Source organism: Cucurbita maxima, unplaced genomic scaffold, assembly GCF_002738345.1.
Source record: "Cucurbita maxima cultivar Rimu unplaced genomic scaffold, Cmax_1.0 Cma_Scf00016, whole genome shotgun sequence".
Classification (NCBI taxonomy): domain Eukaryota; kingdom Viridiplantae; phylum Streptophyta; class Magnoliopsida; order Cucurbitales; family Cucurbitaceae; genus Cucurbita; species Cucurbita maxima.
Window position 1 is genome coordinate 139,754 of NW_019272032.1, and position 26,894 is coordinate 166,647.

Below are 26,894 nucleotides of genomic sequence, written 5' to 3' on the forward strand. Positions count from 1 at the left end.
ATTTATTCCTTACTTACAAATACAAGATCATTCTCTAAATTAGTCAGGATTCCCTTCCAACCATCTTCAATGGTGCAGTAGATGAAGTAGGCCGGGTGGATAAGTTATATGTGGGACCATTTGTAAATGATTGATTTTCTTATTATATATATATATATAGTTTATTTCATGATAGGTTATTGGTTTATTGGGTGGGTGGGTAGGTATTCTTTTTAAAAAATTATTAATTTGTTAGGTTTTTAATAATGAAATTATGTATATTTAAAAATTTAGTTTAATTTAATATTTTAAAAGTTAAAAGAGTATATTTTAAACCCGTGTTGAAAGTTTAAATTTATTTAAAATAAAGTGTTAAAATAAAGTATATTTTTTATTTTTCTTTTAAATTTTAAGAATATTTTTTAGATTTTTTAATGTTTAAGAATATTTTTAAGATAGGGCGTAAACATCCATTATATTTTTATTAATTTAACCTAATTTTAAATGGATTAGGAAAGGTCAACCATGTTGAACACTTTTAAAATAATAGACAAATTAATGGATATATATAGACGAAATTATACACCTTGAAAGGCACCCCCAATTATCAGTTTGGCAACAAGTGACCAATAATGTAAACTTGATGTGATATTATTATTATTATTATTATTATTTTCATTAGTAACATCATGCCCCTAAACTTAATTATCTTATGTAATTAAACATAATTGGGTGGCCTATGGTTTATTAATACATCGTTTTAAATTAAATTAAAAATTAGGGAGAACCTAGTGTAATAATTTGAATATTATCTTAATTTTTTCAATAATAATTTTTTTATTTCTTAAAAAATAATGTTCCATGGTTCAATAACCCATTAGACTACTTAATATTATTTTAAAATTTAAAATTTTAGAAATTTAATAAATATAATCAACCGTTGAGACGGTTAAAATACATACTTTTTTAAAATAAATGCTATAATCAATCTTTCACCTTTGCCTGAAAGCAACAGATGGTTAAGTATGGAGCGTACGATTTATTCTTATGGTTATATTGGTGGGGGCCACAAATTGAGAGCAACAATTGTCTTGTAAACTTTGTCATCCACGACACTATCGACAACCTTGCGTTTTATTCAATATGGGGCGTCGTTTTCATGGTTCTTAACGCACTCAGTGTCGAATGGCGTCACCATCGAGTTCACGAAGATATGGTGCAGCTGAAACATTATTGCTACACGTGGCCATGTTTTAAACTTTTTAACTGAAATTGACTTGTACCATAAAACCCCTTTTATTCTTGTTTTTTTTTTCTCGTAATGGCAAATGGCCTCTAAATGCAAGTGATTCAAGAATATCTATACCCCTTGTATGTACAAATTTCATTAGTTCGCGTCGAACTTTGTTCTTGTCAATCAAGCGAGAGTAGCTTGACACTACACGGTGGTTAACCTAGAAGAAGAAAAAAAGGTACGACGTTCAGAACAATAATTAAAGGATAAATGTTCGGGTAAGTTTTATCTTATTGAGACAGAAAGTGTATAAAGAAATGGCCCTTTGGCCAACCTAAAGGGCATTAATAGGGACTGCAATAAACAAAATGGTGATTTTGGATTTTATTAATGCACCAACAGACAAAATAATACATCTATTTCAATTATCTGTCACAATTTTTCAATTATTTTTTCTTCCAATAATTTATTTTTATTGCGAGAAAAATCCATCGAATACTGAGTGGGCCGGTGAGCCCAATATTTTTAAAGGTAAAGCCCATCACGCACTGGCCCAAACAGCTATTTTTGGGCTACAATTATTTCCCTTACGCAACAACAGGCCCAATACACTTATAATATATTTATTTAATTTTTTAATTCATCAACTTTTATTAATTATTGGGATATATAATAATTTATAAGGGCCCTCCAATAATTATACGATTTCCATCACCTTTTATTTTTTTCAGGCCTCTTCTTTTTTTTGCTGTCTCCCACTCAATTTCCCTTCCTAATATTTAAAAAAAAAAAAAAACTAAATTATTCAATAAATTTAGGCCAAGTTTGACCTAATATAAAGTTTTATTAATCGATTAAGCTATGATTTAAAAGTCGTATAAGATGTGATATGTCTCACTTCATATATATCTTAGTCCACAAATTATTATATTTGTCATCGTTCTTTTCATTTCATTCATTTGTGGCAATCACATGTGAAATGACAAGGTATCCAATGTGAACGAACATTTTAATTATATGTTGTTTAAATAATGTGATTTGAAATATTTATCGATGACGATAAATGGGTAGGAGTGGCACCTTGTTTTCAAACATAATTCATCTAAGTTAGCTCGGAAGTGACGATCATTATATGGGTTTTGTTTGTTTTTTTTTGTAATAGCTGTCAACGGTATAAATAAATGTTATATTCATAAGTAGTCTCTACGAATGATCATGTTTTTCGTGGTCTACTAAGTGACACGTGATCATGATAGATGTCATGTGATTTTGTTTGAGAGGGTAACTTCAGTGATCCAACCTACCAATGATAGCTCCTCAAGAACTACTTTGTTGATGGTTTAATTCAAATTCTTCCTCATGTAATTACTTGAAATTAACTCTATCAAGGTCTGTTTTAAGGTTCTAAATTAGGATAAATGGCGTAATTAGGGTGTCATTATTATGATAAACAAGATAATTAAGAACGGTAGACTGAGTCAAGCATTGATTAGTGTATTCAAATTCAAAGTTTAAATTTAATTATGAAGAGTGAACAGAAAATCTTTGAAAGAGATCACATCCCATGCAGCTGAAGGTTGACTCAGAGCAACATTAAATTCCCAATCCCCAACTTTTTATTCTGATGAAATATCAATTACCCATTTTCTTTTGCTTCAATTTTTGCTCCAATCTCTGTCTGGCCGATGAAATCCTTTGCATCGTCGGATTTCACTCTCCAGCGACCACTGCGGCGGTCCGATTTCCTCTTCCGCCTCCGGCTACCGTTCGTATAGGTGATTGAGGGATTAAAGGGGGCTGAAATCGGAGGCGAAATGTATAAAAATCAGCTTCAGGAATTGGCGCAGAGGAGTTGCTTTAATCTTCCTTCTTATTCGTCGGTTAGGGAAGGGCCTGATCATGCTCCGAGGTTCAAAGCTTCCGTTAACTTTAACGGCGAGATCTTCGAAAGCCCTAACCATTGCCCTACTCTCCGGCTGGCTGAACACTCGGCGGCCGAGGTTGCTCTCAATTCCCTCGCGAATCGCGGTCCATCTCACTCGCTTGCCGCTCGGATCCTGGTGCGTATTCTTACACTCATTGTGCCGATTAGTTTCCGCCGTTGTTGTTGTTGCGAATATTGTGTTTCACGATGTGTCTTATTTCGTTCTTGTTGTTCTTCTTGGTCTTTTGTTCTAGTAGCTATTGCAAACTAGAGTAGGTCGCATTACTGTGTGCGAGTTCTATGTTTCCCTTCCTTGACAGTCTTCAAACCTACGATCGCAGTTCAAAATCTGATGCCAAAATTGGAGTTTCGATCTTATTCTTGAGTACGGTTTCAGGTTATTGCCTGAACGTTCCGGCTAGCGACCTCTATCGGCCGGAATGGAGTCGGCGATTAAGCTAATCTGGTTCTTTCAGAATGCAAAAATTCACGAATAACCTTTCATTTTTCACCTCTTTTCCTCTAATGGCTCATCAAATTCCAAATCCACTTGTTTTTCCTGACGAAACCGACACCGTAGACTTTAAATTCAAGAAACAGAGTACATTTTAGGAGACTTATTGACGGAAGCCTTCAACATTGATTGATATCTGCGATTGTTTTGTTGTTATCAATATCATTAAGGGACCAGTTGCGTACGTGATTTTCTATGGGGATGGTTGGTGATATTAAGTTCAGTTTTAACTTGTCCTAGTAGCTTCCCCTTGCACGCCCCTGAAAGCCTCTGTATTCCCAGTTTTTTGACAATAACATGGCTGATTGAGCTGAATGCTGTGGCAATTTATGTATGATTGCAATTCTACAGAGTTTTTTTTGCATGTTTTTGTAATGTACATTTAGATATGAACTCATTGTTGATCTTCTTGCTCAACTCTGTATCTTTGGTTTAGTGATTAAGTAATATATTGTAATTGGCAGGATGAGACAGGGGTTTACAAGAACCTCTTGCAGGAAATTGCCCAGAGAGTTGGGGCTCCATTGCCACAGTATACAACAGTCCGGTCAGGACTTGGACATCTGCCTGTTTTTACAGGGTCTATAGAATTGGCTGGAATCACGTTCACTGGGGAACCTGCCAAGAACAAGAAACAGGCAGAGAAGAATGCAGCCTTGGCAGCTTGGTCGTCTTTAAAACAACGTGAGTTTTGTTTCTGGATTTTTCATCCCGATCATTTAAATCCATCTTAGAAGATCATGTATCTAGCATAACCTTGGTGAATGTACTGTGGTTTAGCCCTAATGTTGCATGTGCCACTTTCTGTGACACCTCTTATCCCCCCAGATTCAATATTTCTTAGCAGTCTTTAAGATTTTCAATCAACCCATTGCATTTTACAACCTTTGTACATCTATGTCCCTGAGTTCTAAAGATACAATAATAAAGCCATTGTACTTGGATTTGGATATTATGTGAATCACGATTATTATTTGTGGAAGAAGACGTTGCCATGGATGTGCACTGATATATCAATTGTCGTTAAACATGTGGATAATGTAGTTTGTTTTTTCTGTCCAGTGGCAAAAGAAGCGGCCAGTTCATCGGAAGTTGAAAGCAGTGACGAGCCAGAGCAGGTTATGATAGCTCGAGCATTATTGAACTATCGTTTAAAGGAGAAGATGTTCAAGACTAACCCAAATGTCCCAATGCCATTCCCAAAGAAGCTTTCATTTCAAAGTCCAAGGGCAACTAGTCCGCAACCTCCCCCCGCTACCACATCCAAAATTCTACCTTTCATTTGCAAAAAGCCAATTTCTCGAAGCAGACTACCACCAACAGAATACAACAGCCCTACATTACCATCACATCCTCGTACAGCCTATGGGTGTCATCCTCAAAAGTTCCCTGCACCTGGAGCAGTTCCTTATGTCCCGATTCGACAATATAGGATGCCTAGTCGGGGAATTGTACCACCTGTGACTATAAGAACCGCTGTGCCTGTTTACGCTGCACCGCCATTCACACAACCACCCATTGTACACTCCCAGGTGCGAACTTCCCAACACATTCGAATTGCCCCCCCTGTCTCAGTTAGACAAGCTATTCCAGTTTTTGCTGCTCCTCCACCATTGTCCAGAAAGGAGCTCTCAGCTCTTCACAAAGGAGATTCCCTCACTGTCGATAAACAAGATCCGTCAACCACTGCCGTAGAGGGTTCTGCCAATACCTCGAAAGCAGATCATTCAGCTGCATCTGACCCAGTCTTGCTCACGAGAACTTCTATTCAAGTACCGGAAGCTCAGAGTACAAATGCAACCAGTTTGGATGAAACCAAAACTGTTCAGCATCTGAAACAACTCAAAATCCAATAGGTTGTCAACTTCGTTGGATATATACCATAAGATGTGACAATCTCAGATCATCCAATGTTGTTAGATTAATGTTTTGTTTAAGTGTCTTATGTACTATATCGACAGTTTTGCCTTTGCCATATATGACCAATAGTTAGCCCCAAGGTAAACGAGAGGGCAAAATTTCCTTGTAATCGGCTTTATCCAGTGGCAGTAATGTTAATTGTGAAGTCCTTCCCCTTTAGCTATTTACCGTCATCTATTCATAAAATCTCAGTTCCCTTGGCATTGCAGGCTCACAAAGCTGAGGCAAAGTGTTGGAACTGTTGAAAACGATTGGTGGGTTGAGCTCCATATCTTACAGGTACCATTCCCTTACAATTTTGTAATGTTTTTGCATCACTTCTCCAGCTTTCTGACTCTAATATTGGGTTGGAAGACACAGAACAAAAGGTCTTAATTCTTAAAGCTTATTAGAAGATACAAAATCATGAAATCAAATAGAATGGATGGTAAGATTAGATTGTCAGAAATAAGGTAAAGATTTGCATGCTCTTAGACGTATACTGTGGTAATGATCGAGAAACTATAATGAGATTAAAAAAAAAAAAGTCAGAAAGTGGTCGAAAGTTGTCTGAAAGTCAGGGGTTAGTGGGGTGACAGGGAGTGTCTATTTCTCATCCTGACGAGAAAAAAACACAATAATTTCACCCTCCAAATCATAGTGTTGTAAACACTAGAAGCCTTAAATATTGACCACATTTTAGTTGCCTATGACCGTTTACTTCTATTTGTTTTCTTCTTTACTTTTCTATGATTGGATGTGGTAGTATCGTTTCTTTTTTCTCCCTCAATATTGTGTGGTGCCTTGAATTCTGTGGTTTTGATCTGTCTTGTTTTGGGAAGTTTGGTTTAAGCTGAAGTAAGTTCATAAACTAGAGCGTTCGAGTGGGTTGAACTGTATGATGATGAACAGGGCAGTCTTGAAATCCTTGGTTCATAGTCTGACATTGTTAATCTCTAAAGCTTTGAACCCATCAGCTTAATCTCAGTATTAAAAAGCGAAAGAATAAAGTGATTACTGATAGATAGATCCATTGCAGGAATCAAGAAAAATGAGATTTCTAATTTCAGGTGTCATGTCAAATTCGGTGGAAAAAGAATTGACATGAACAACATCTTTTGTTTTTTAGTAACATTGTTGAAGACATTCTAATTGGCCTGGAAGAAAACATGAAACACCACACCCACTTTACTTTCTGGTAACCTACGTGTTAACGATGGGATTTGTTTCTAGTGGCTGGCTCTGCTAATACCCTTTGGATTATTTTTGAAGAAATTGTGTTTTTTTATTTTATTTTATTTTTTTTATAAATAAGGCCAGGCAATATCCAAACAGGTTGTTGTGTGTTTGTTGTTTTCTCCATTTTGTGTGTGTAAATTATTTGTGTTGAAAGGGAATCAAAGGGGACAAAAAGGAGGGGAATAGGAGTTGCTTGCACATAACGTCTCAAGTTTTGAATTGCAATTCAATGCCCTTGGAGATGGCCACAAGGTGGGGGCAGTAGCGATCCAATGCCCCACAAGGAATTTTTCTCATTTTTTTAATGGTGTGTGCGTAGATATGCTTAGAAGAGGGTAGAGAATGAATATTCTCCTTCTTTAGCCACGTTTAGCTAATAGGGAGAAATGTTTTATACTCGCTTATTCTTTAGCCACGTTTAGCTAATAGGGAGAAATGTTTTATACTCGCTTATTCTTTTGACCATGTTCGTGGCAGGTTTCCACCCAATGGAAAAAGGAAAGGAAGATAAGAGTGTGGTCTAATATGGTAGAACAATTCCCCCAACTACCCATGGCTCAAAACAAACTCTCAAACTCTCCAGTTGCATTTGGGCATTCAAAGTTCACTTTTTATGGCGAAAACAACAGTGCCTTGAAATGCCCAATATGATGCTTTTATTTATTTATTTATTTATTTATTTATTTATTTATAGGCTAAAATAGTGAGATAAGTGTGAGAAAGAAGCAAAGTTATTGAAGTGGGACCAAATCTCCACTTGAAGGACACCAACTCCTCAAAGCAATGCCACGTCAACCCCTCTCTCACACAACAACCATTTGTTTTTATTTTCTATCTTTCTAAAGAATGTGTTATTTTATGGATCTCCCACAGACATATTGGGCCCACAATTGGGCCCATCGGCCCACTCCACATATATTATTCCTTTCCTATCACAAAAGCAAGCAATGCCAGATGGAACCCTCCACCATCTCTCTCACATTATATGTTTTGTGTTGAAGAAGAAGAAGAAAAAAAAAAAAAAAAAAAGAGGGTTTTTTTAGGGTTATAGAGGGAGAGGAGGAGGACAAAGTGGAAGAATGTTAATCCCATCACCTAAAGTATACCCGTTTGACTTTCTTTCTTTCTTTCTTTCCTCTTTAACGAAGTTGCTACAATGCGACTGTGTTGACTACATTATAATACTATAATTTGAAAACTATGATATTAAAATCTTGAGTTCAACCGGGAAGGACACTTCATTGCACCCACATGATGAGAGACTTAACAAAACAAAAGGAGAGGGGCAGAGGGTTATGATTATTGAAATGCACACAATGATTGTACCAAAAAGATTAATCCCGACCCGATGCGTAAGATCAATAAAGAATCAACACAATTCCCCCCATGTTGCTTGTAATGCAATGCAATTCCAAGTTTTATAAGTTTTCCTATTCAAAAATACACTCCCACTTTGCCTTTTCCTTTTCTTTTTCCAAAAAAAAAAAAAGAAAAAAGAAAAGGAAAAAAAAACTCAAAATTCTCTCTATTTTTTGTGCTCATCATCCCTCCTTTTACTTATTTAATATAATTCCTAACTTTTTCTAAATTATTTCAAGAATTCAATAAGTCAATATTTATTTGTTTAATAATTCTTGTAATCTTTTTATTTTTATTTTTATTTTTAGAAGAAGTAAATGAGAGGTAAAAAAAAAAAGATAAAATGTGAGTGGGGAGCACGTGAGGTTACTTTTTGCGCGTGCCAAAGGATGAAAAATAAAATATATGGCAACCCATTAAATTCATATCATTTCATACTAATTTATTCCCATATATATAAATAAATAAATAATAATGAAGATTGGAGTTTGTGGACCATTTTCTCCTTTATTTATTTTTATTTAAAATAAAATATAAGGAATGTTGGTCTGGAATTATGAAACCGCCTTCAAACTGCTCATCTTTTCGTCTTTATTGTCTTTCCCATTTGTCCTTCATATCCCCAAGATTCTCCATTTTGCCACTCCCTCCCCTTATTACCAATTTTTATTCTTTTCCTTTAAATTTTATATACATTTAATAAAATATTACACCCATATAATTCAAATGATACGTTTATATGTTTGCCTGTACTTTTGGTAACTCGAAACATTATAGAATGATACACCTATGTTTTAACTCAAATAAATGTTGGTTTATTGTATGTCTTAATGTACCACATGAATTCATTTAAACTTAACCTATCGAGATGCTTGAATTTGACGTCCAATTCTTGGAAGGAAAAATAAATTCTCGATGACCCACCTACCACTTCGATCTCTAGTTTTGTTTTTCATTAGCAATCGTTTATATCTAATTAAACTCATCTTTAAAACGATAGCTAGCTAGACTAGTGCACGATGACTGTTTTTGCATTGGTGCTATGTAAAAGTATTCAATACAATAGTACAAATGTACGAATCAAATTTGTAAAGTATAAGAATGTTTGAGTATCTTGTACAATAAAAAAAAATTGAAACCGGTCAAAATAAAATGAAAATCATAAATTATGTAAAAAAGACAAAAATACACCCATATAAATAAAAATTATTGTAAGTTTCCTATAAAGATTTTTCAATGATTGGTTAGTGTTGGGCGTTTATTTTTTGGTATTAATTATATTTGAATTTATTATTTTTGTACTTTTTAAGTGATTATTTAGCCTATTATTAACAATAAATTGATGATGATTTAATATTAGTCACAGAAAAAAATTTATCACTTATATACGGCTAGCAATAATTATTGAAATACTTCGACAATAATGATTAAAAATAATATGTTTATTTATTTATTTTAACTTTGTAGAAACTAGTGGCCTAACATGTCATTTCAACTCCAAACTAGGGACAACGACGTAAATGCACCCAAATCAATTTTAAAAATTTATTATTATTTTATAGAAAAATAATATATTATTATCTAAGCCAAAAAATAAAAAAGAAAAAAAAGAGTACTCCCCCTGGCAAGTTTTGTCGATATGCGTGCAAATCAATCCCTCTCTTCTCTTTTATTCTCACTGTCCCTGCTCACTCTCAGATCATCTTCTTCCTTCTCTCTTCACGCCCAAACATCTCTGATTTCTTCTCCCCTCCACCGCCCTTCTTTTTCTTGTTTCTTCATTATTAGGGCTCCGTTTTTTTCCATTGCCCTCTTCTTTGCCCTCTTCTTCTTTATGTTTCCTTCCAAATCCTCTGCATTCTATGTCCGATTGAATGCCTTCTTCTTTCTAATGGGGTGTCTGTGTCTGTGTGTGGAATGCCATAACCGGCCATGGGGATGGATGGATGTTTAGTTAAACTCCTTCACTTCCCTTTTGATTTCTTGTTGTTCTATTGCGCTTAGTTGAACTAATAAGCTTTGATTTCTGGGAACGGGAAGTCAGGGATTGCTGTTTTGAATTTTGAGCCGAGTGTTTGGCATTATAGGGCTTAATTTTGCTACACCATTCGGCATTTCCCGAGCTCTAAGGCTAAGAAACTTTCTGGGGTTTCGAATTACTGCTGTTTCCCATCTGGGTTTGGGATCTGAAAGCTCTGTAATCGAATCCGCCAAGTTGTTTTGGTTTCTGTGTTGGGCTTCTCTGCTTTTTTAGCTTGGGATATTGGATTCTGCGTTGTGGGTTTTTTGACGATATGGCCATGGCTATAGCTCATCACAGAGAGAGTAGTAGTGGGAGCTTAACCAGGCATCTTGACAGTACTGGAAAGTACGTTCGATACACATCAGAGCAGGTTGAGGCTCTTGAGCGAGTCTATGCTGAATGCCCAAAGCCAAGTTCTCTTCGAAGGCAGCAGCTCATCCGGGAATGCCCAATTCTTTCAAACATAGAGCCCAAACAGATCAAAGTTTGGTTTCAGAATCGGAGGTTCTTGATCTGATTTTATGCTTCTAGTTAAATTTGTTCGTTTTTCCTGCAATTGCCATGATCCTAAATAGCTAGAATCCTATGGCGTTTAGCAACAGTATCTTGAAGCTTTTGTTTACTTAACCCAAGAAGGATGGAATAAAACCTGCTTTACTCAAGAGTTCATAAGTTCTTCTTTCTTACCAATACAGATATACTTACTTTCTGGTGGAGGGTTTTTTTTACTTTCTTTTTTTCTAATTTTCCTGTTCTGGGGATGCGGAATGGTAATGGTGTTTGGACATGCAGATGTAGGGAGAAGCAAAGGAAGGAGGCTTCTCGGCTGCAAACAGTGAACAGGAAATTGAATGCCATGAACAAATTGTTGATGGAGGAGAATGATCGGCTGCAGAAACAGGTGTCCCAATTGGTGTGTGAAAATGGGTTTATGCGGCAGCAATTACAAACGGTAAGCATAATTGTTCTTCATCCATCTGCAGGCTTATACTTGTGTGGGCTTTTACAGACATTCTTAAATTTTAAACGAATAATTATTTATCTCCGATGTTGCAGGTGCCAGCAGCAACCACTGATGCAAGCTGTGATTCTGTGGTCACCACTCCTCAACCCTCTAAAACAGATGCTAATAACCCAGCTGGGTAAACTTCTAAACGAATTACCGATCTGTTATCTTTTTCGTACGTCTAAACGAACATTATGTTTGATTGTTGTCATGTCTTATTGGTCTTCGTTGTGCTTGGTAGGCTCCTCTCAATTGCAGAGGAGACCTTGGCAGAGTTCCTTTCAAAGGCTACAGGAACTGCTGTTGATTGGGTCCAGATGCCTGGGATGAAGGTTTTAACATGTTCTGATAATTCGTTAAGTCGCCTTCTATTATCTGATCTTAAACATCGAAACTGAATTATAATTTACTGTCAGCCTGGTCCGGATTCTGTTGGGATCTTTGCCATTTCACAAAGTTGCGGCGGAGTGGCAGCAAGAGCCTGTGGTCTTGTAAGTTTGGAGCCTGCAAAGGTAAGACTGTTTATGTCGGTGAATAATGGATAAGTCTGCAATAAGAATATTTATTACAAGCTTTTCTGCAGATTGCAGAGATCCTTAAAGATCGTCCATCGTGGTTTCGTGATTGTCGAAGCCTTGAGGTTTTTACTATGTTTCCAGCTGGAAATGGTGGAACAATTGAACTTGTCTACACACAGGTAAAATTGACTGGACTGGACCTTTTATGTTTCCTCTTTTAGAAGTAATGGTCTTATTTGGGCATAGTAGTAAAGGGAGTACGTTCTGTTGTAGGTGTACGCTCCAACTACCCTTGCTCCTGCACGTGATTTTTGGACGCTAAGATACACAATAACTTTGGAAAATGGCAGCCTTGTGGTAAGCTTGTCACGATTTCCAGTCATTTTATCTATTGGAAATGAAATATTTGTTACAATCCAACGTTATTTATGGGCGGTTGATCTCTCTTAAAAAATAGTTGGATAGGATATTATCTGTTAATTTTCGTGGTCGTCCATATATCAGGTCTGTGAGAGATCTCTCTCGGGTTCTGGTGCCGGTCCTAGTCCAGCTGCTGCTGCTCAGTTTGTTAGAGCTGAGATGCTCCCAAGTGGTTATCTGATTCGACCATGTGAGGGCGGAGGGTCCATCATACATATAGTAGATCACCTAAATCTTGAGGTTTGTCTTGCATGCTCTCCCAGATCTTTTTACTCTGGAAAAGCTCGATCCCTCGAGAGTAACATTGCTCCTCTTATAGGCGTGGAATGTTCCTGAGGTGCTGCGACCGCTTTATGAATCGTCGAAAGTCGTGGCTCAGAACATGACTATTGCAGTATGAGAATTTCCTTTCTTTAGTTTTCGAGATTTCTTGAGAAGATTTAGTTTTTAATCCAGAAAATTTAACAATTGAATATATGCATTTGTTTGTGTAGGCACTACGGTACGTTAGGCAAATAGCTCAGGAGACGAGCGGTGAAGTGGTTTATGGTTTGGGCCGACAACCTGCTGTTCTGCGAACCTTTAGCCAAAGATTGAGCAGGTATCTACACGTTTTCTCTATTATTAAATTATTTGAAATATCGTCTTTCACTACGTCTTTAGCATATAATATTTCAAACTCGTGCATTATTTTCTTTCAGGGGTTTTAATGATTTGGTGAATGGATTCAATGACAACGGATGGTCATTGATTAATTGTGAAGGTGCTGAGGATGTCGTACTTGCTGTGAATTCTACGAAAAATTTCGGCACGACATCCAACCCCGCGAACTCCTTAACGTACCCTGGGGGAGTTCTTTGTGCTAAGGCTTCCATGCTACTCCAAGTATGTTTAGTTGCTGTTTGCAGTGTAACATTAAACTTATGGTAGCTGTTTACTTCCCGTGGATTTGTCGAACGTTTTGAACGTTCGGTTTCATATTTTTTTAATGGGATACAAATAGAGGAAGATTGTATTCATTTTTCTTTTCTTTTTCTACCTTGCTAGAATGTTCCTCCTGCTGTACTAGTTCGTTTCTTGAGAGAACACCGTTCCGAATGGGCTGATTTCAACATCGATGCATACTCTGCAGCAACCCTTAAAGCCAATTCATACGCATATCCAGGGATGAGGCCGACAAGGTTTACCGGGAGTCAAATCATCATGCCACTTGGCCATACAATCGAGCACGAAGAGGTTTGTTCTAAATGGAAACTGTTTCTCGTCATCTTTGCTGTCTAGCTAGATACCATATTGGCATGAAGTAACATGATGAATGCTATTAGATTTTCTTAGAATTCAAGGACGCAGTTGTACAATCTATAGTACGAATCCTATTATACTCGATGAGTCAATCCGATGATTATATTTTCTAGTCATCAAAACTAGATCAATGTCCATTGCTTTTCTTGGATATACATTTTGTTGTTGTTCTTTGCTGATGAACCACATCAAACACGAGTATCCGCTGCTGATTACGGTGTATTCCAGTTGCTTGAAGTTATTCGTCTTGAAGGACATCCTATGGTACAAGAAGACGCTTTTGTTTCAAGGGACATTCATCTTCTTCAGGTTGATAGTCGACTATTTGATTATCGTATGAAGTTTCTTTGGATGCTCATGATCTTAACGGCTTTAATAACTTGATTGTGTTTCAGATATGTAGTGGAATCAACGAGAACGCTGTAGGAGCCTGTTCAGAACTCATTTTTGCCCCGATCGATGAGATGTTTCCAGACGATGCCCCATTGCTGCCTTCTGGCTTTCGAATCATCCCATTGGATTCAAGAACAGTTGAGTATAATTATTTCACATGAATTTTTTTGTAGCCCACCATGCTCGAACTTGAATTTTTACTCGTGTGGCATATGGGATTTGGGTATCGTCGTATATCGAATTCGTCGTGTTGAGTGTGTTCATATGCTCATATAGATAACCCTACCACCTGATGCTTTCTTGATGCAGAGTGATGCTCAAGGTGCATTGACTACGCAACGGACTCTCGATCTAACATCAAGTCTTGAAGTGGGTTCTGGAACAAGCAACATTGCAGGAGATGCATCGTCGAGTCAGAGCCCTCGATCAGTGTTAACTATTGCGTTCCAGTTTCCTTTCGAGAGCAGCATGCAGGATAACGTAATGAACATGGCACAGCAGTACGTACGTAGCGTCATTTCCTCGGTGCAGAGAGTTGCAATGGCCATATCTCCTTCTGGGGGCAGTCCATCACTAGGTCCAAAGTTGTCTCCTGGTTCTCCAGAAGCACTCACTCTAGCACATTGGATATGCAAGAGCTATAGGTATCTTCTAATCACTACTTTTCTTTCATCAGTACAGCAAGAAAAAAAGAAATATGGAAAATTTACGAGGCTCGATTAAATTTTTGGAGTTAGGAGTGTCGTTTGAACGCCATGCATCTGTAATTTTATTGATCGTTTAAACGATTCCTCGATTCAGTTTACAATTAGGAACGGAGTTGATCAGTTCATATAGCTTGGAAAGCGATTCCCTTTTGAAAAATCTCTGGAATCATCAGGATGCAATATTGTGCTGTTCGTTGAAGGTACATTGATAAAAGTAGCATATGGAAACTCCGTTTTTCTGTAGTATGATCGAGTCGATACAAGTGAACTAAACGGAGAATTCTTGTCTGGTTTTGTTCATAGCAGTCGCTGCCTGTTTTCATGTTTGCGAACCAAGCTGGGCTCGACATGTTGGAGACAACTCTAGTAGCATTACAAGACATCACATTGGATAAAATTTTCGACGAGGCGGGTCGTAAAGCTTTGTGTTCTGATTTTCCAAAGTTAATGCAGCAGGTAAATAAATTTTCAGTCACTGCACTGCAACACAACGTTCTTGGTTTAGCGTGGTTCGAAATGCATATCGTTGAATGTGTTTTGGGTTTTATGATCAGGGATTTGCATACTTACCTGGAGGAATCTGTGCATCGACAATGGGGCGACACGTTTCGTACGAACAAGCGATTGCATGGAAAGTCCTCGAGGCAGACGAAACAACTGTCCATTGCCTTGCCTTCTCCTTCATAAACTGGTCTTTTGTTTGATTGAAAGGCTTCTCCAATGGCTCTTCCAAAAGTAATTTAATTAAATTGTTAATTAAATCGCTTTTTATTTTGATTCATGTAAATATTGGGGAGCCCAATTAGATACAAACACGTGACCCTTTAAGGAGACAGTTTTGAAGGCTATGATTCTTTTTTTATTCCCTTCATCCACTAACTCTTGTCGTGATTATATTATTATATGATAATGTTTTTCAATCATAGCCTTACGTAAGCAGAACATATGGTTCATATTTAGCCGCCAGCCGCCAGCCGCCAGAGGAAACCGGCAAATCCGACCACGCCAATTACTTGAATTGACTGATAATGAACAAATGGATGAGAAATTTGAATAGACCTTTCTAAAGTAAGATGGAACTTAGGTAAGAAATAATGAGAAAACGAGCCCAAACAATCGAACACGTATTCAGACTCGTGCTATAGACATATTAATCCGACTTTCTATTGGTCTAAGCAGAAAGGTTGGGTCTAGTTCGTGATGGAAAAAATGATTGGGGAATAGGCAACATTTGGGAACGGGTGAGAATTTGAGTTGGGTTCGTGAAGTTGGGAAATATATTTAATTCAGTCCTGTCAATGCTTTCATTTATCTATGTTTCGTAATTTAAGTTGATGGAGTACGATAATAAATTAATAATAAAGAATTTGGAATGAATCATACCTCCGGTTTCGGTTGTTCAAGCTTTTGGCCACAGTTCCCCTTAAAGAATTGTATTCGAGTTTTTAGCTTGTGCAATTAGGATTTAACCTTCCGGATGAACATAAAAAACCATGTAATTTTTCATTCAAACTGTAAAGTTAGAAAATATATGTAGATTCTTATATATATTATATTTTGTGACAAATTGACAAGAAACTGAACAAAAAAATTCTCACGCCATGGAGAACGAATGACGTTTGATTCTATCTCAAACTAAAAGACATGTTTGATGATTTTGAAATTACCAAAATCACTTTTTTTATGTTTTTTTTTTTTTATACTGAAAATGCTATGACAAAAGTGATTTTGACTATAAACGTATCCTAAATAACATGTATGTTTCTAAGATGCAAGTAAAAAATGATTCTTTCCCAATAATACACACAAGAGATAAAAGGAAAAGTGAATATAAGTTGAAGGGAGTTGTAACTTTCCAAAACTACTCCCAGTAGATATTGTCATTTTTTACTTTCACTTTTAGAACTCCACTCAAGGTTCTTAAAATCTGCACGCTAGGAAAAAGTTTTTATACTTTTATAACCAATGATTCGTTTCCCTCTCCATGTTTGGTTCCCATCTCCAACCAATATGGGATCTCACAATCTATTCCTTGGAGGTCCAACATCCTCAATGTCCAGTGTATGACTTTGATATCATTTGTAACAAGCTCAAGCCCACCGCTAGTCGAAATTGTCATCTTTAGGCTTTCCCTTCTGAATTTTCTCTCAAGGTTAAAACGTGTATGATAGGAAGAGGTTTCCACACCCTTATAAGCAAAATTAGACACTAGCATATGGAAACCTTTCCCTAATAGAAGAAGAAGCTAAAAAAAAATTTGAAGGTGAGAATAACTACTAGCAATGAAGTTGAACTAAGTGATGAGAAGTGGAAGAAAAAGGAAGGCAATGTGGTGAACCAGCAAAGGAATACCATTGCGGTTGCAGCATGGAAGCCGCTGCACACAATTGTTTACCCAACAGGAGGCAACGTCGATGTCTATTAGAACTGTGATGCCAGCACAAGCACATGCCGCCGCAGTTTGCTGCTGATCTGCATGAGGAGACAAGAGAGCCAACTATTTCACTATTTCTAACCCACATAGACACCCCCTTGTAATCAAAGTTCTCCCTATCGGTGCGCCGTTTCCGCCACCGGTCGTCCGAGTTTCGTCCACCACCGTATGAACCTACGCCTGCCTCGCCTTCATCTCTCTCCCAATTACAGCCCTGCCTAGCACCGAAATCGGCTTCTCATCCTGCTCGGTCAACTTTGACTTGTCCAACAGCTTATGATTGGCCCACAGATAGTGGTGGGGTCAGGTTTGATAAACTAATGCATACATGGCATCAGTTTAAGATATATTGTTCATTAATTCCGACTATTTGAATTTCGCCTATTATTAAAGTTTTTTATTTGAAAATAAAAAATAAAAAATTGAATTTCGCCTATTATTAAAGTTTTTTATTTGAATTTCGCCTATTATCTGCTGAAATTTAATTTCAACCTAGGTAAAAAAGACATCCCGCCTCTTTTCTACTAATTTGTACCTTAATATGTATTCACTTGTACAACATTTTGACCGACATAAATCGATTGATAGATATTTAAAAAAGTCAACGACGGTAATTTTCATTTTTTTCCTTCTCTATTTTTATACTCGACGAATTACATGTATTATGACGAACCTAGCTAGTTGGAGTATGTCCAAAACTTATAGAGATTTAGAATCAAGACTCACGGTGGTCAATTCATAGGTCGTGATTGCTCGACACATAATGGTGAGACAAGGCTCGATTGTGTTGACCCACCACACAGACCAATGTGGTGAGTCAAGGCCTATTCAATCGACTCTCGTGTAGATTGCTCATAGCCCATAAGGCCTGACCCAAACATGGGTCAGCTTGGGTCCATGAGGCTGTCATGTACACGGGTCAACCAAAGCTCATCTAGTCGATTTGTACATGTGTCAGTCCAATTCATTGTAATTGGAAGGATGTCAATTTTTAGTTATGCTACAAGTGGAATAACATTCAATTTTAACATCAGTTTCATAAAAGATTCATCGAGTAAATCTTTTAAATGTCACAAAAGATTTATATGAGATCATGATTGAGTAGCCGCTAATAAAATCTTCTATTACGGGAGATTCCTTTGTTTTGTCCGAACATTTATAAATATTTTCTCCTGGTTAATTATGATAATTTTTATTATTAATAATTTGAAGTAGTAATAATAATAATAATCATAATAATAATAAAACAATTACAAAATACAAATAAATGGTAAGTATTAAATTTGAATTAATATGATTATTAATTAATTGAACCTGGAAAAATAAAAAAAGAAACACAGTCGACAATTAATTTATTATTATTATTAAACCCACAAAAATCCAGGAGTTTTTTATGAACTCCTTATGGCAATCGTTGAACATTCAAATTAAAGATAGTGATTACCGTTGAACATTAAATACAAGTCATGTTATGCAATTGCTGTAAGCATCGTATTTAATATCATCAACCAAATTCCAAAAACACCCTCGGCCACGTCAGCGAGCCTAGTTCGACGTGTCACTTTCAAATTTCAAAGACGCCTCTCGCAATTCCACTTGGACCGCGTCATACAACACTCAGCTTCACTATTTTATTCCACCTTTACTGCACGTAGTTAATATAATATATATATATATATTACATCATTTAAAAATATTCATTCTTTAAGTGGTGCGATGTCCGTATTATTGTTTAATTTTTAATTTTTAATTTTTAATTTAACTTTGTTTTGAAATTAAAAGCAATAATAACGCCAAACCTTTTTTTAAGCTCCCATTAAACTATGCTCAAAATATAATTTTAGATTGTTTATTTAAAAAAAAAATAGTCTTGAAAGTGAAACTTTACAAATAATTAGTAGTGGGTCTTTGTTAATTATTTTTTATTTGTGTAATTAACTAAGACTTTTGACTATTTTTTAAATATCATCCATAAAATAATAATAAAAAACAAGATACCAAAAATAATTTATCATAGGAAAAATAATTTTTTAGAAAATATTATTTTTTTATAAAATTTATTTAGTTTAATTATATATATATATATATTTTTTTTCCCGTCCCCTTCTTTCTCTGAACTTTGAAAATAATATTTCATTCGTGGCTCTGTCTTCTCTATTGCTCTCGATCTTTACGGCCTTGCCTACTCCCGATCTCTATCTCCCTTAAAATTAGGGTTTTCAGATTTACAGCTCTTCTCTCACAGCTGCTGCACTTCTCTTTCTGGATTATCCACCTTCTTTTTTCCTCATTTCTCCAGCTAAACCCTTCCGTGCGAATAGGGCTTGCAGATCTACTCTTCCTTCGATTCCATCAACATGTTTTGGAGGCTAACTTCCCTTTCTACTTCCTCTCCTGTAAGTGGTTTTATTGCATCTAATTACACCGACTATGGCTCTCTAATTCACTCTGCGCCCTTTTCTAATGGCTGGGTGTTAGAGAAGGGGGTGGTTGTTTTGATGTTCTTTGCAAAATCGTGGATGGATTTCTACTCTTGATTTTTTTGTTTCTGTTTTTTTTAATGCATCTTGTTATCTGCCACGGCCAATTACTTTGTTTGCGATTTTATTTGTTGCCCATTTTCTTGTTTTTGAGCTCTCTAATTACGTTGGGATTTTCGCAATCCAGTTATACTTCTTAGGAAATCGTTTGTAGACTGGACTGTTTGAGCTGGATGACCAGCAGCTGTTAGTGTTTGTCGCAGTCGTTGTTTTGTAATTCATGTTACATGCATATACCATGTGTTGCAAAATGAAAACTGGTGCTTCCCCATCTAGGTGTCTCTTTTCTATGTCCTGCTTTAACTATTCCTGAATTTGAAACGCGTTAGCGTTGGTTGTCAGATGTGTTTTTCCCTTTAAAGGTTTTTTGATTGAGTCAGGTTTAAGTTCTGATGAAGAGTTGACCTGTTACGTTCATCTGCATTCGGTTTCCCAAGAAATTCCAGAGTTGGGCTGTCCGATTGTACAGATACTTCTTGACTTCAATAGCACGTTCGCTACCTTTTGAATTAGTTTAAGTTTAGCCTCTGAACAGTTGACCTGTTTAATTTATCTGCACTCTGTTTCCAACTAAATTCCAGAGTAAGGCTGCATGATTGTATTGATACTTATCGAATTGAATAACATTTCTGCTAACTTTTTGAATTATTATAAAGTTTTCCCTTAGTTTGGGGAACGTGATATTTATCTTGCAAACAAAATAGCTGTATCATCACTCTCTCTCTATTTCTTTTCCTGACCGTGGAAACACGAATATCAATAAAATTTAACCGGTTCTTTGATTTGGAAGTATGAATGGATTAGATGTAACCTGTTTGGTTCCTCAGCATGTTGTGTAACATTAATCACTTCGCATATTGAATGGGTTCCCATTGTTTCTGAGGAAAGTATTGCGATAGAAGCATATAATTCTTTATTTTGTATTTTTAAGAGGCATGTAAACTGAAGTACATTTCAGTGTGATGGAAATTGGACTAATGTTCTTGTACTAATTTATAGTCACAGTACTTAATCATCTGCTTATCTTTTCATTTATTTCCCTGTCAGGTGGAATCAATTTTAGACAAAGAGAATTTCTCATTGGAAGAGCTTCTCGATGAAGAAGAAATAATCCAAGAATGCAAAGCTCTGAACAGTCGTTTAGTTAACTTGTAGGATTCTTTTTCCAATATATCAATATCTTGTTCTTTTATTACTAACATGAATCTTTTTGTTATCATATTATGCCTATTTCAATATTTGTTGAATTTTCTTGTCTTATACGGGTGATATTATTTTATGATTAATACATGGACAGTAATGGTTAATTGTTTTTGCATTCAGTCTACGAGACAGAGCCCAGGTGGAAGAATTGTTGCGCTACATTGTTGAAGAACCTCCAAAGGATGCAGAAAGCAAACGGGCATTCAAGTAATTCCATTTTTTTTAATTATTTACACGCATGCACATTTCAGTTTTTTGTTTCTTCACCGAGCTTTCAAACTGCTCTATTGATAACTAACTTGTGAATTAGGTTCCCATTTATTGCCTGTGAGATTTTTACTTGTGAAATTGATGTTATCTTGAAGACTTTAGTAGAGGAGTCAGAGGTACAGGCTTGTAATTTTTTTTTTTGTTGATCATCTACTTGATAAGACAATTGATGTGGTTAACATAAAAATTAACACCACAATTTTACTTTTACTACAGCTAATGGACATGCTTTTCTCCTTCTTGGAACCAGACCGACCTCATAGTGCTTTGTTAGCTGGTTATTTCAGCAAGGTACCTTGAAATTTTATTCAGCAAATGGATTCATCTCTTGCTCCTTAAATTTCGCCTTAAAGTTTGGGTAATCATAATGAAGTTTCTGGTTGGGTTGTTGATCTTTGTATACTCCCGAAGGGAGTTTTACACCTTGTAACTTCTCATTTTCTAAAAATTAGGTAATCATATGCCTCATGATACGGAAGACAGTTCCACTTATGCACTATGTCCAGGTATGTCAATCTATACAAGATCTTCACTTCTGCCTCTTGCTATATTTGTGACTTCCTTTCACTGTCTAGTATCTGGCTGCAATATATGTATCTATTTAATTCGACTACATGAATTACTCAAGCTGTATTTTATTTTATGCATGTTTTCTCTTCAATCAACCAAGAATTTATGCTCTCAAAAGCAAGCCCTTCTCAGCTAACATTTTGGTCAATAAAATTTCGTTCTTTTGAGTTTGCATGTGTTGTTTTTTTCTTTCAAAGCTTATCTTATGAGGCTGCTCATTATCGACTCTTGAGGCACACTAATTGAGCCTTTCATCTGTACTTTCCCAGACATTCATGACCGATTTACTTCTCATGTAACTGTTGTTTATCGCTGTATCTCGAATGTGTATTCCAGATGTGGTATTTTTTAGTAAATTATGCTGGATTTTATCAAACCCTCCATGTCAGATATTGCCAACTGCAGTTGATGGTTGCAAGCTGCTATATTCTTCTCGACATATAGCTACAAATTAGTCTCAAGTTCTTTTGAACTTCTTTGTCCTACAGCTTAGAAGTTGAACAGCCATCTCATGCTTTTTCTCCCCCTTTTGCAGGCTCATCAAAATGTACTGCGCCAATTAGTTGATTTAATTGGAATTACATCCATTATGGAGGTAATGTAGGCGTGTGAGGCTTCTCCATCAATAAAATCTTAAATTCTACCTAGTTTGCACTCTGATAATATGGAGTTTTCTATACAGGTTCTGGTTCGACTTGTAGGTGCTGATGACCATGTCTATCCAAATTTTATGGATGTGATGCAATGGTTGTCTGAGAGTGATATGTTGGAAATGATTGTTGACAAGCTGAGTCCATCTGTGAGTGATAAATTGCATTTGCATCAAGATTTTGCCTGTTGTATAATTATATAGATGTGAAATATTGGTTTTTGGAGACTTTGTGCTCTAAATTGCTGTTGATAAGTTGTTCATTTTATATATTTGATAAATTGCATTAACATTGATCTTTGGCCCAATTAAATGTTTTTGAACTGCTTGTGCTGCTGTACACTGGTGGAAGCCAACAACGTCACATATTTAGCTGGTTACATTTTAATCTGAGTGTCCCTTAGTTTGCCTCATGCCATACACTTCAACAGTTGCTTTTCTGTGGGGAGCTTCAACATATTTTCTCCAATTTTTCATATCTCCTTGTGCTATGTCTTACTAGTTGTAAACGGATTGAAGTAGGAACTGTATGGAGTCGTAAGTTTGGACATATTGTTGATTTCAATTATCACGCATTCATGATAAACTCTAAAATTTAGGACAAATTTTTATTTTATACAATTTGCAGCACATGGCGGAGTCTTTGTGAGGACACATTAGTTGGATACCTTTAGGGGTATGATAGTTGCAAAGGAATTTCTGAATGCTTATAATTAAGGAAAGAAAATGGGAAGTTGTAGTTGAATAGGCTAAACTCAGTTTTCTTTTCGGTGTTTCTTCTTGTTGACAGCATGAAATTTAAATTTATATTTCATCATTTATTAGTTTGGAGACTAGTACTACATAGACTCTTTGAGTCATATCAATTATCGAAATTGTATTAATTTTGTTCCGTGGATCAGAATCTGCCCGAGGTTCATGCAAATGCAGCGGAAACATTATGTGCTATAGCTCGTAATGCCCCCTCTGCTCTTGCTACCAAACTTTCTAGCCCCAGGTTGATCAAGAAGCACCTCTTTATTCTTCAGTTTCTATGTAAAACAATTGTAGCTGTTTTGACTCCTTAATCACCTCTTGTGCAGCTTTGTTGCGAGGATATTTGATCATGCTTTGGAAGATTCACATTCAAAGTCTGGCCTTGTGCATTCACTTTCTGTATGCATTTCTTTGTTGGATCCTAAGAGATTATTGGCATATTCTCCTTTGTTTCATTCATTTCGAAATCAACACATGTATGAATGCCCAGTTCCTGTTGATCCAGTGACTGTTGGTGCAATGCTCCCTAAACTTGGTTAGTTTATGATGTTTGTTTCACTGTATGGTGTCGTAGCACACATTTGTGTTCTCTATTAGTTATTAATAGAGAACACAAATATGTGTTATACCCTTTGTGGTTTGTTTTATATATCTAGCCCCTTGATTTGGACAACAGAGTGCAGCATTATGAATAGCACTTTGATTTTTTAATATAGCGGCATGATCTCCATAATTGGAAATATTTTCTTACATTAATTTCTGATAGCACTTGTCTCACAGGTGATTTGCTAAAACTTTTAAACGTGTCATCTGATGATAAAGTATTACCTACAACATATGGTGAATTACGGCCTCCTCTTGGAAAACATCGTTTGAAGGTAGGTTCTGAATTTGTTTTGTATACATTTGAATATACGTCATGTGACTGTATTATTCTTAATTTCTCTAGTTTCCAGAGGATTTTGATTTATAACTTGATATGGTTTGTGTGTGTGTGTGTGTGTGTGTGTGTGTGTGTGTGTGTGTGTGTGTGTGTGTGTGTGTGTGTGTGTGTGTGTGTGTGTGTGTGTGTGTGTGTGTGTGTGTGTGTGTGTGTGTGTGTGTGTGTGTGTGTGTGTGTGTGTGTGTGTGTGTGTGTGTGTGTGTGTGTGTGTGTGTGTGTGTGTGTGTGTGTGTGTGTGTGTGTGTGTGTGTGTGTGTGTGTGTGTGTGTGTGTGTGTGTGTGTGTGTGTGTGTGTGTGTGTGTGTGTGTGTGTGTGTGTGTGTGTGTGTGTGTGTGTGTGTGTGTGTGTGTGTGTGTGTGTGTGTGTGTGTGTGTGTGTGTGTGTGTGTGTGTGTGTGTGTGTGTGTGTGTGTGTGTGTGTGTGTGTGTGTGTGTTTAACTCCTGAATGAATTCTTTGTACTGTTGTTGTAGATTGTGGAGTTCATTTCAGTGCTGCTGAAAACTGGCAATGTAACTGCAGAGAAGGAATTAATTAACTCGGGCACCATTAAGCGAGTCATTGATCTTTTCTTTGAGTAAGCAATTCTCTATTTCATATTAATTGAAGCCTTGAAAGATGATAAGAATTATATTTTTATGGGATCTAACATTTTTTTATGATCTTTTGTATTTTACAGCTGTTAATTTTTAAAATTATTTGTGTTTTATATTTATGTTTATCTGTGTTATCTGATGCAGGTACCCTTGTAATAATTTCTTACACCATCATGTAGAGAACATTATAATGTCTTGTTTGGAGAGTAAGAAAGATGACATTGTTGATCATCTTCTTCGAGAGTGCAATTTGATGGGGAAAATTCTTCAAACAGAGAAAAATCCAATTATTTTGGCCGATTCTAATCAGGTAGAGAATCTTCTGACATGGTTTATTTGCTGATATACATCATTGTATTAGATACAAATTGTGACGGTGGAATAACATTTAATCACATATATATCAACAAAGAAGAAAAGTGCACACCTTAAAATTAGCGTAGATTCATTTTGTCTTATACATTTTACATACGTATATAAAATTTGCTATGGATTCTGTATTTCCTTGGTGTTAGTGGTTGAAATGAAACATGGTTGAGGTAGTTTATTTGTGAAAACCAAACAAACCCTTCTTGAAATCTCTGGAAGCTTAAAGATGATGTAAACATTTTCTTGTTCTTGTAGCCAACATCTCCTGCTGTTGGAAAGCGGGCACCACGCGTATGCAACTTAGGACATACTACACGAATCTCTAATAAGATTCTTCAGATGGGAAACAGTCAAAGCTGTATTCGTACATATCTTCTGGTATGCTCAGTATCATGTGTGTATATTTATTTTCCGTCTAACAACATTGATTATAGTTGGCATCTCACTAATATTTTCTGAATAATTATAATTTGTAAAAAAACCATTTCCTTTTCCTGGAAAATTATAAAATTTATAAAGCATTTACCAAGTTGAAAGCTCTGCTACATGGTTAAAATTGAGAAACATAGGTTACTTTGTCCCGTACATATGTTCGGTCATGCATTGTTGGAAAACAAAATTGTTCTAATTTAATAATGATCTCTTAATTTGCACTCATTAATCCAGGTTCAGTTTAGGGTAGAGTATAACTGACCTTCTGATTATAATTAGCTTGGAAGAAATTTTAATATTGTAGAATGTAAAACTACCATGTCTAGCCCAAGTTCCTGACGGAGGTAAGGGTGGCTTTTTGTGCTACTTGGAGGGATGCATGGTCTGTAGTCCACTATAAGCCTGTTGTGAATCAGGTCTTTTCTCCGTAGCTAGCTTGTTCCATATGTGTGTCATTAATAATTGGAACTTCCGCTTCCCGCTTCTGTTTGCATTTAGCTCTTAATGATGTGACAAGATGGATGATTTTTGATGTATTTTCTTGACTCTAAATTAGTATGATGCCCCCTTTTCTTTTCTTCTAAGTGCATGTATTCAATCTAAATTCAAAATGATTCTTAGATAAATTATGATAAATTATGCAAGACTCAACTCTCTTTTAAACATTTTCTTGTACCAATTACATTTTAGAATAACCGCATGGCATCTTTGGTTTGGTTGACATAACTGTAAATTCTTTGCAGGAAAATACTGAATGGAATGAGTGGCAAGCTACAACTCTGCATGAACGCAATTTGGTTGAAAATGTCTATCGGTGGAGTTGTGGGTATGTTTTATTATAGGCTTGTAACAAATTTAAATTCATGAGAACTGAATCATTTCTTTGATATCAGGATTTTTGTTTATCTGAAAATGATTTGCCCCCTGGTATTTTCCCAAAAGCTCATGAACGCGCATCTGCAATTTTATTATTTTCAGTTGTATGGAAGTTATTATATGGACAATGTAGTTTTGATTCAGTACTTTCACTTTTAAGTACAAATCAATAGAACAAAATATTTTTTCAAGAATGCTCATTGTGATAAATTGTATGTATGTTTCTTCCGTTCCCCCTCTATTTTGTTGCTTTCTATTAGATTATTGTTATAATATATTTTTATGTTTCTTGGGGGTCCTTTTACATTGTTTGATTCTCTGCTATTTTAAAAGAAGGAGAGAAACTCTTTAATTATTTGGATTCATTGAATTTAAAACTTATTTCCCAAAATGGCAACTTTCCTTTTAATGCTATATAGCGCTCTTCTCATATATAACGGGTGGTGGGACTTTTAACCTCTCGGACTATTTTTGAATTCTCAACAATTCTTCTCTGAATTTGCAGTCGCCCAACTGCATTGCAAGACAGGACAAGGGATAGTGATGAGGATGACCTTCATGATAGAGATTATGATGTGTCAGCATTAGCAAATAATCTAAACCAGGCTTTTAGATATAAATCATATGGGAATATTGATACTGTGGAGGTATAGAGCATGCACAAACATTGATCAGGCGCAACTGTTTATGCTTTTTTTTTTTTTTTTTTTTTTTTTTTTTTTTTTTTTTTTTTTTTTTTT

General features: G+C 36.1%; 3 protein-coding genes across 6 annotated transcripts in view; all 3 read left to right on the forward strand.

The window, feature by feature from the left end:
- Positions 1–2,660: 2,660 nt before the first annotated feature.
- Positions 2,661–5,740, forward strand: LOC111491377 (double-stranded RNA-binding protein 2-like). The gene is made up of 3 exons (XM_023140289.1): positions 2,661–3,273; positions 4,116–4,335; positions 4,714–5,740. The coding sequence occupies exons 1-3, from the start codon at positions 3,028–3,030 to the stop codon at positions 5,505–5,507; spliced, it is 1,260 nt and encodes a 419-aa protein (XP_022996057.1). The 5' UTR covers positions 2,661–3,027; the 3' UTR covers positions 5,508–5,740.
- Positions 5,741–9,833: 4,093 nt separating this feature from the next.
- Positions 9,834–15,386, forward strand: LOC111491163 (homeobox-leucine zipper protein REVOLUTA-like). Its single transcript, XM_023139938.1, has 18 exons — positions 9,834–10,675; positions 10,964–11,123; positions 11,228–11,313; positions 11,419–11,509; positions 11,594–11,689; positions 11,761–11,874; positions 11,969–12,052; positions 12,200–12,355; positions 12,435–12,509; positions 12,610–12,716; positions 12,817–13,000; positions 13,163–13,351; positions 13,646–13,726; positions 13,813–13,947; positions 14,120–14,454; positions 14,612–14,717; positions 14,824–14,973; positions 15,072–15,386. The coding sequence occupies exons 1-18, from the start codon at positions 10,443–10,445 to the stop codon at positions 15,219–15,221; spliced, it is 2,532 nt and encodes an 843-aa protein (XP_022995706.1). The 5' UTR covers positions 9,834–10,442; the 3' UTR covers positions 15,222–15,386.
- Positions 15,387–19,059: 3,673 nt separating this feature from the next.
- LOC111491619 (serine/threonine-protein phosphatase 6 regulatory subunit 3-like) overlaps positions 19,060–26,894 on the forward strand; it is a 10,135-nt gene continuing 2,300 nt past the window's right edge. For all 4 annotated transcript variants that reach the window (XM_023140598.1, XM_023140597.1, XM_023140600.1 and 1 more), the window contains exons 1-16: positions 19,060–19,347; positions 20,539–20,642; positions 20,815–20,901; positions 21,005–21,080; positions 21,181–21,255; positions 21,417–21,470; positions 22,070–22,129; positions 22,217–22,333; positions 23,086–23,180; positions 23,266–23,474; positions 23,720–23,817; positions 24,355–24,458; positions 24,622–24,787; positions 25,102–25,224; positions 26,022–26,104; positions 26,660–26,801. In XM_023140598.1, coding sequence (XP_022996366.1) covers positions 19,309–19,347; positions 20,539–20,642; positions 20,815–20,901; positions 21,005–21,080; positions 21,181–21,255; positions 21,417–21,470; positions 22,070–22,129; positions 22,217–22,333; positions 23,086–23,180; positions 23,266–23,474; positions 23,720–23,817; positions 24,355–24,458; positions 24,622–24,787; positions 25,102–25,224; positions 26,022–26,104; positions 26,660–26,801 — 1,632 coding nt within the window. In that variant the 5' untranslated portion in view covers positions 19,060–19,308. The remainder of the gene's footprint in view (positions 19,348–20,538; positions 20,643–20,814; positions 20,902–21,004; positions 21,081–21,180; positions 21,256–21,416; positions 21,471–22,069; positions 22,130–22,216; positions 22,334–23,085; positions 23,181–23,265; positions 23,475–23,719; positions 23,818–24,354; positions 24,459–24,621; positions 24,788–25,101; positions 25,225–26,021; positions 26,105–26,659; positions 26,802–26,894) is intronic.

Excerpts from the sequence above, each read along its gene's own strand:
- LOC111491377 (XM_023140289.1), top strand. The coding sequence starts at position 3,028 with ATGTATAAAAATCAGCTTCAGGAATTGGCGCAGAGGAGTTGCTTTAAT. Across the intron at positions 3,274-4,115 it reads CGCTTGCCGCTCGGATCCTG|GATGAGACAGGGGTTTACAA; the intron begins GTGCGTATTCTT and ends TGTAATTGGCAG. Across the intron at positions 4,336-4,713 it reads TTGGTCGTCTTTAAAACAAC|TGGCAAAAGAAGCGGCCAGT; the intron begins GTGAGTTTTGTT and ends TTTTCTGTCCAG.
- LOC111491163 (XM_023139938.1), top strand. The coding sequence starts at position 10,443 with ATGGCCATGGCTATAGCTCATCACAGAGAGAGTAGTAGTGGGAGCTTA. Across the intron at positions 11,510-11,593 it reads TCCAGATGCCTGGGATGAAG|CCTGGTCCGGATTCTGTTGG; the intron begins GTTTTAACATGT and ends ATTTACTGTCAG. Across the intron at positions 12,510-12,609 it reads CTCAGAACATGACTATTGCA|GCACTACGGTACGTTAGGCA; the intron begins GTATGAGAATTT and ends TTGTTTGTGTAG.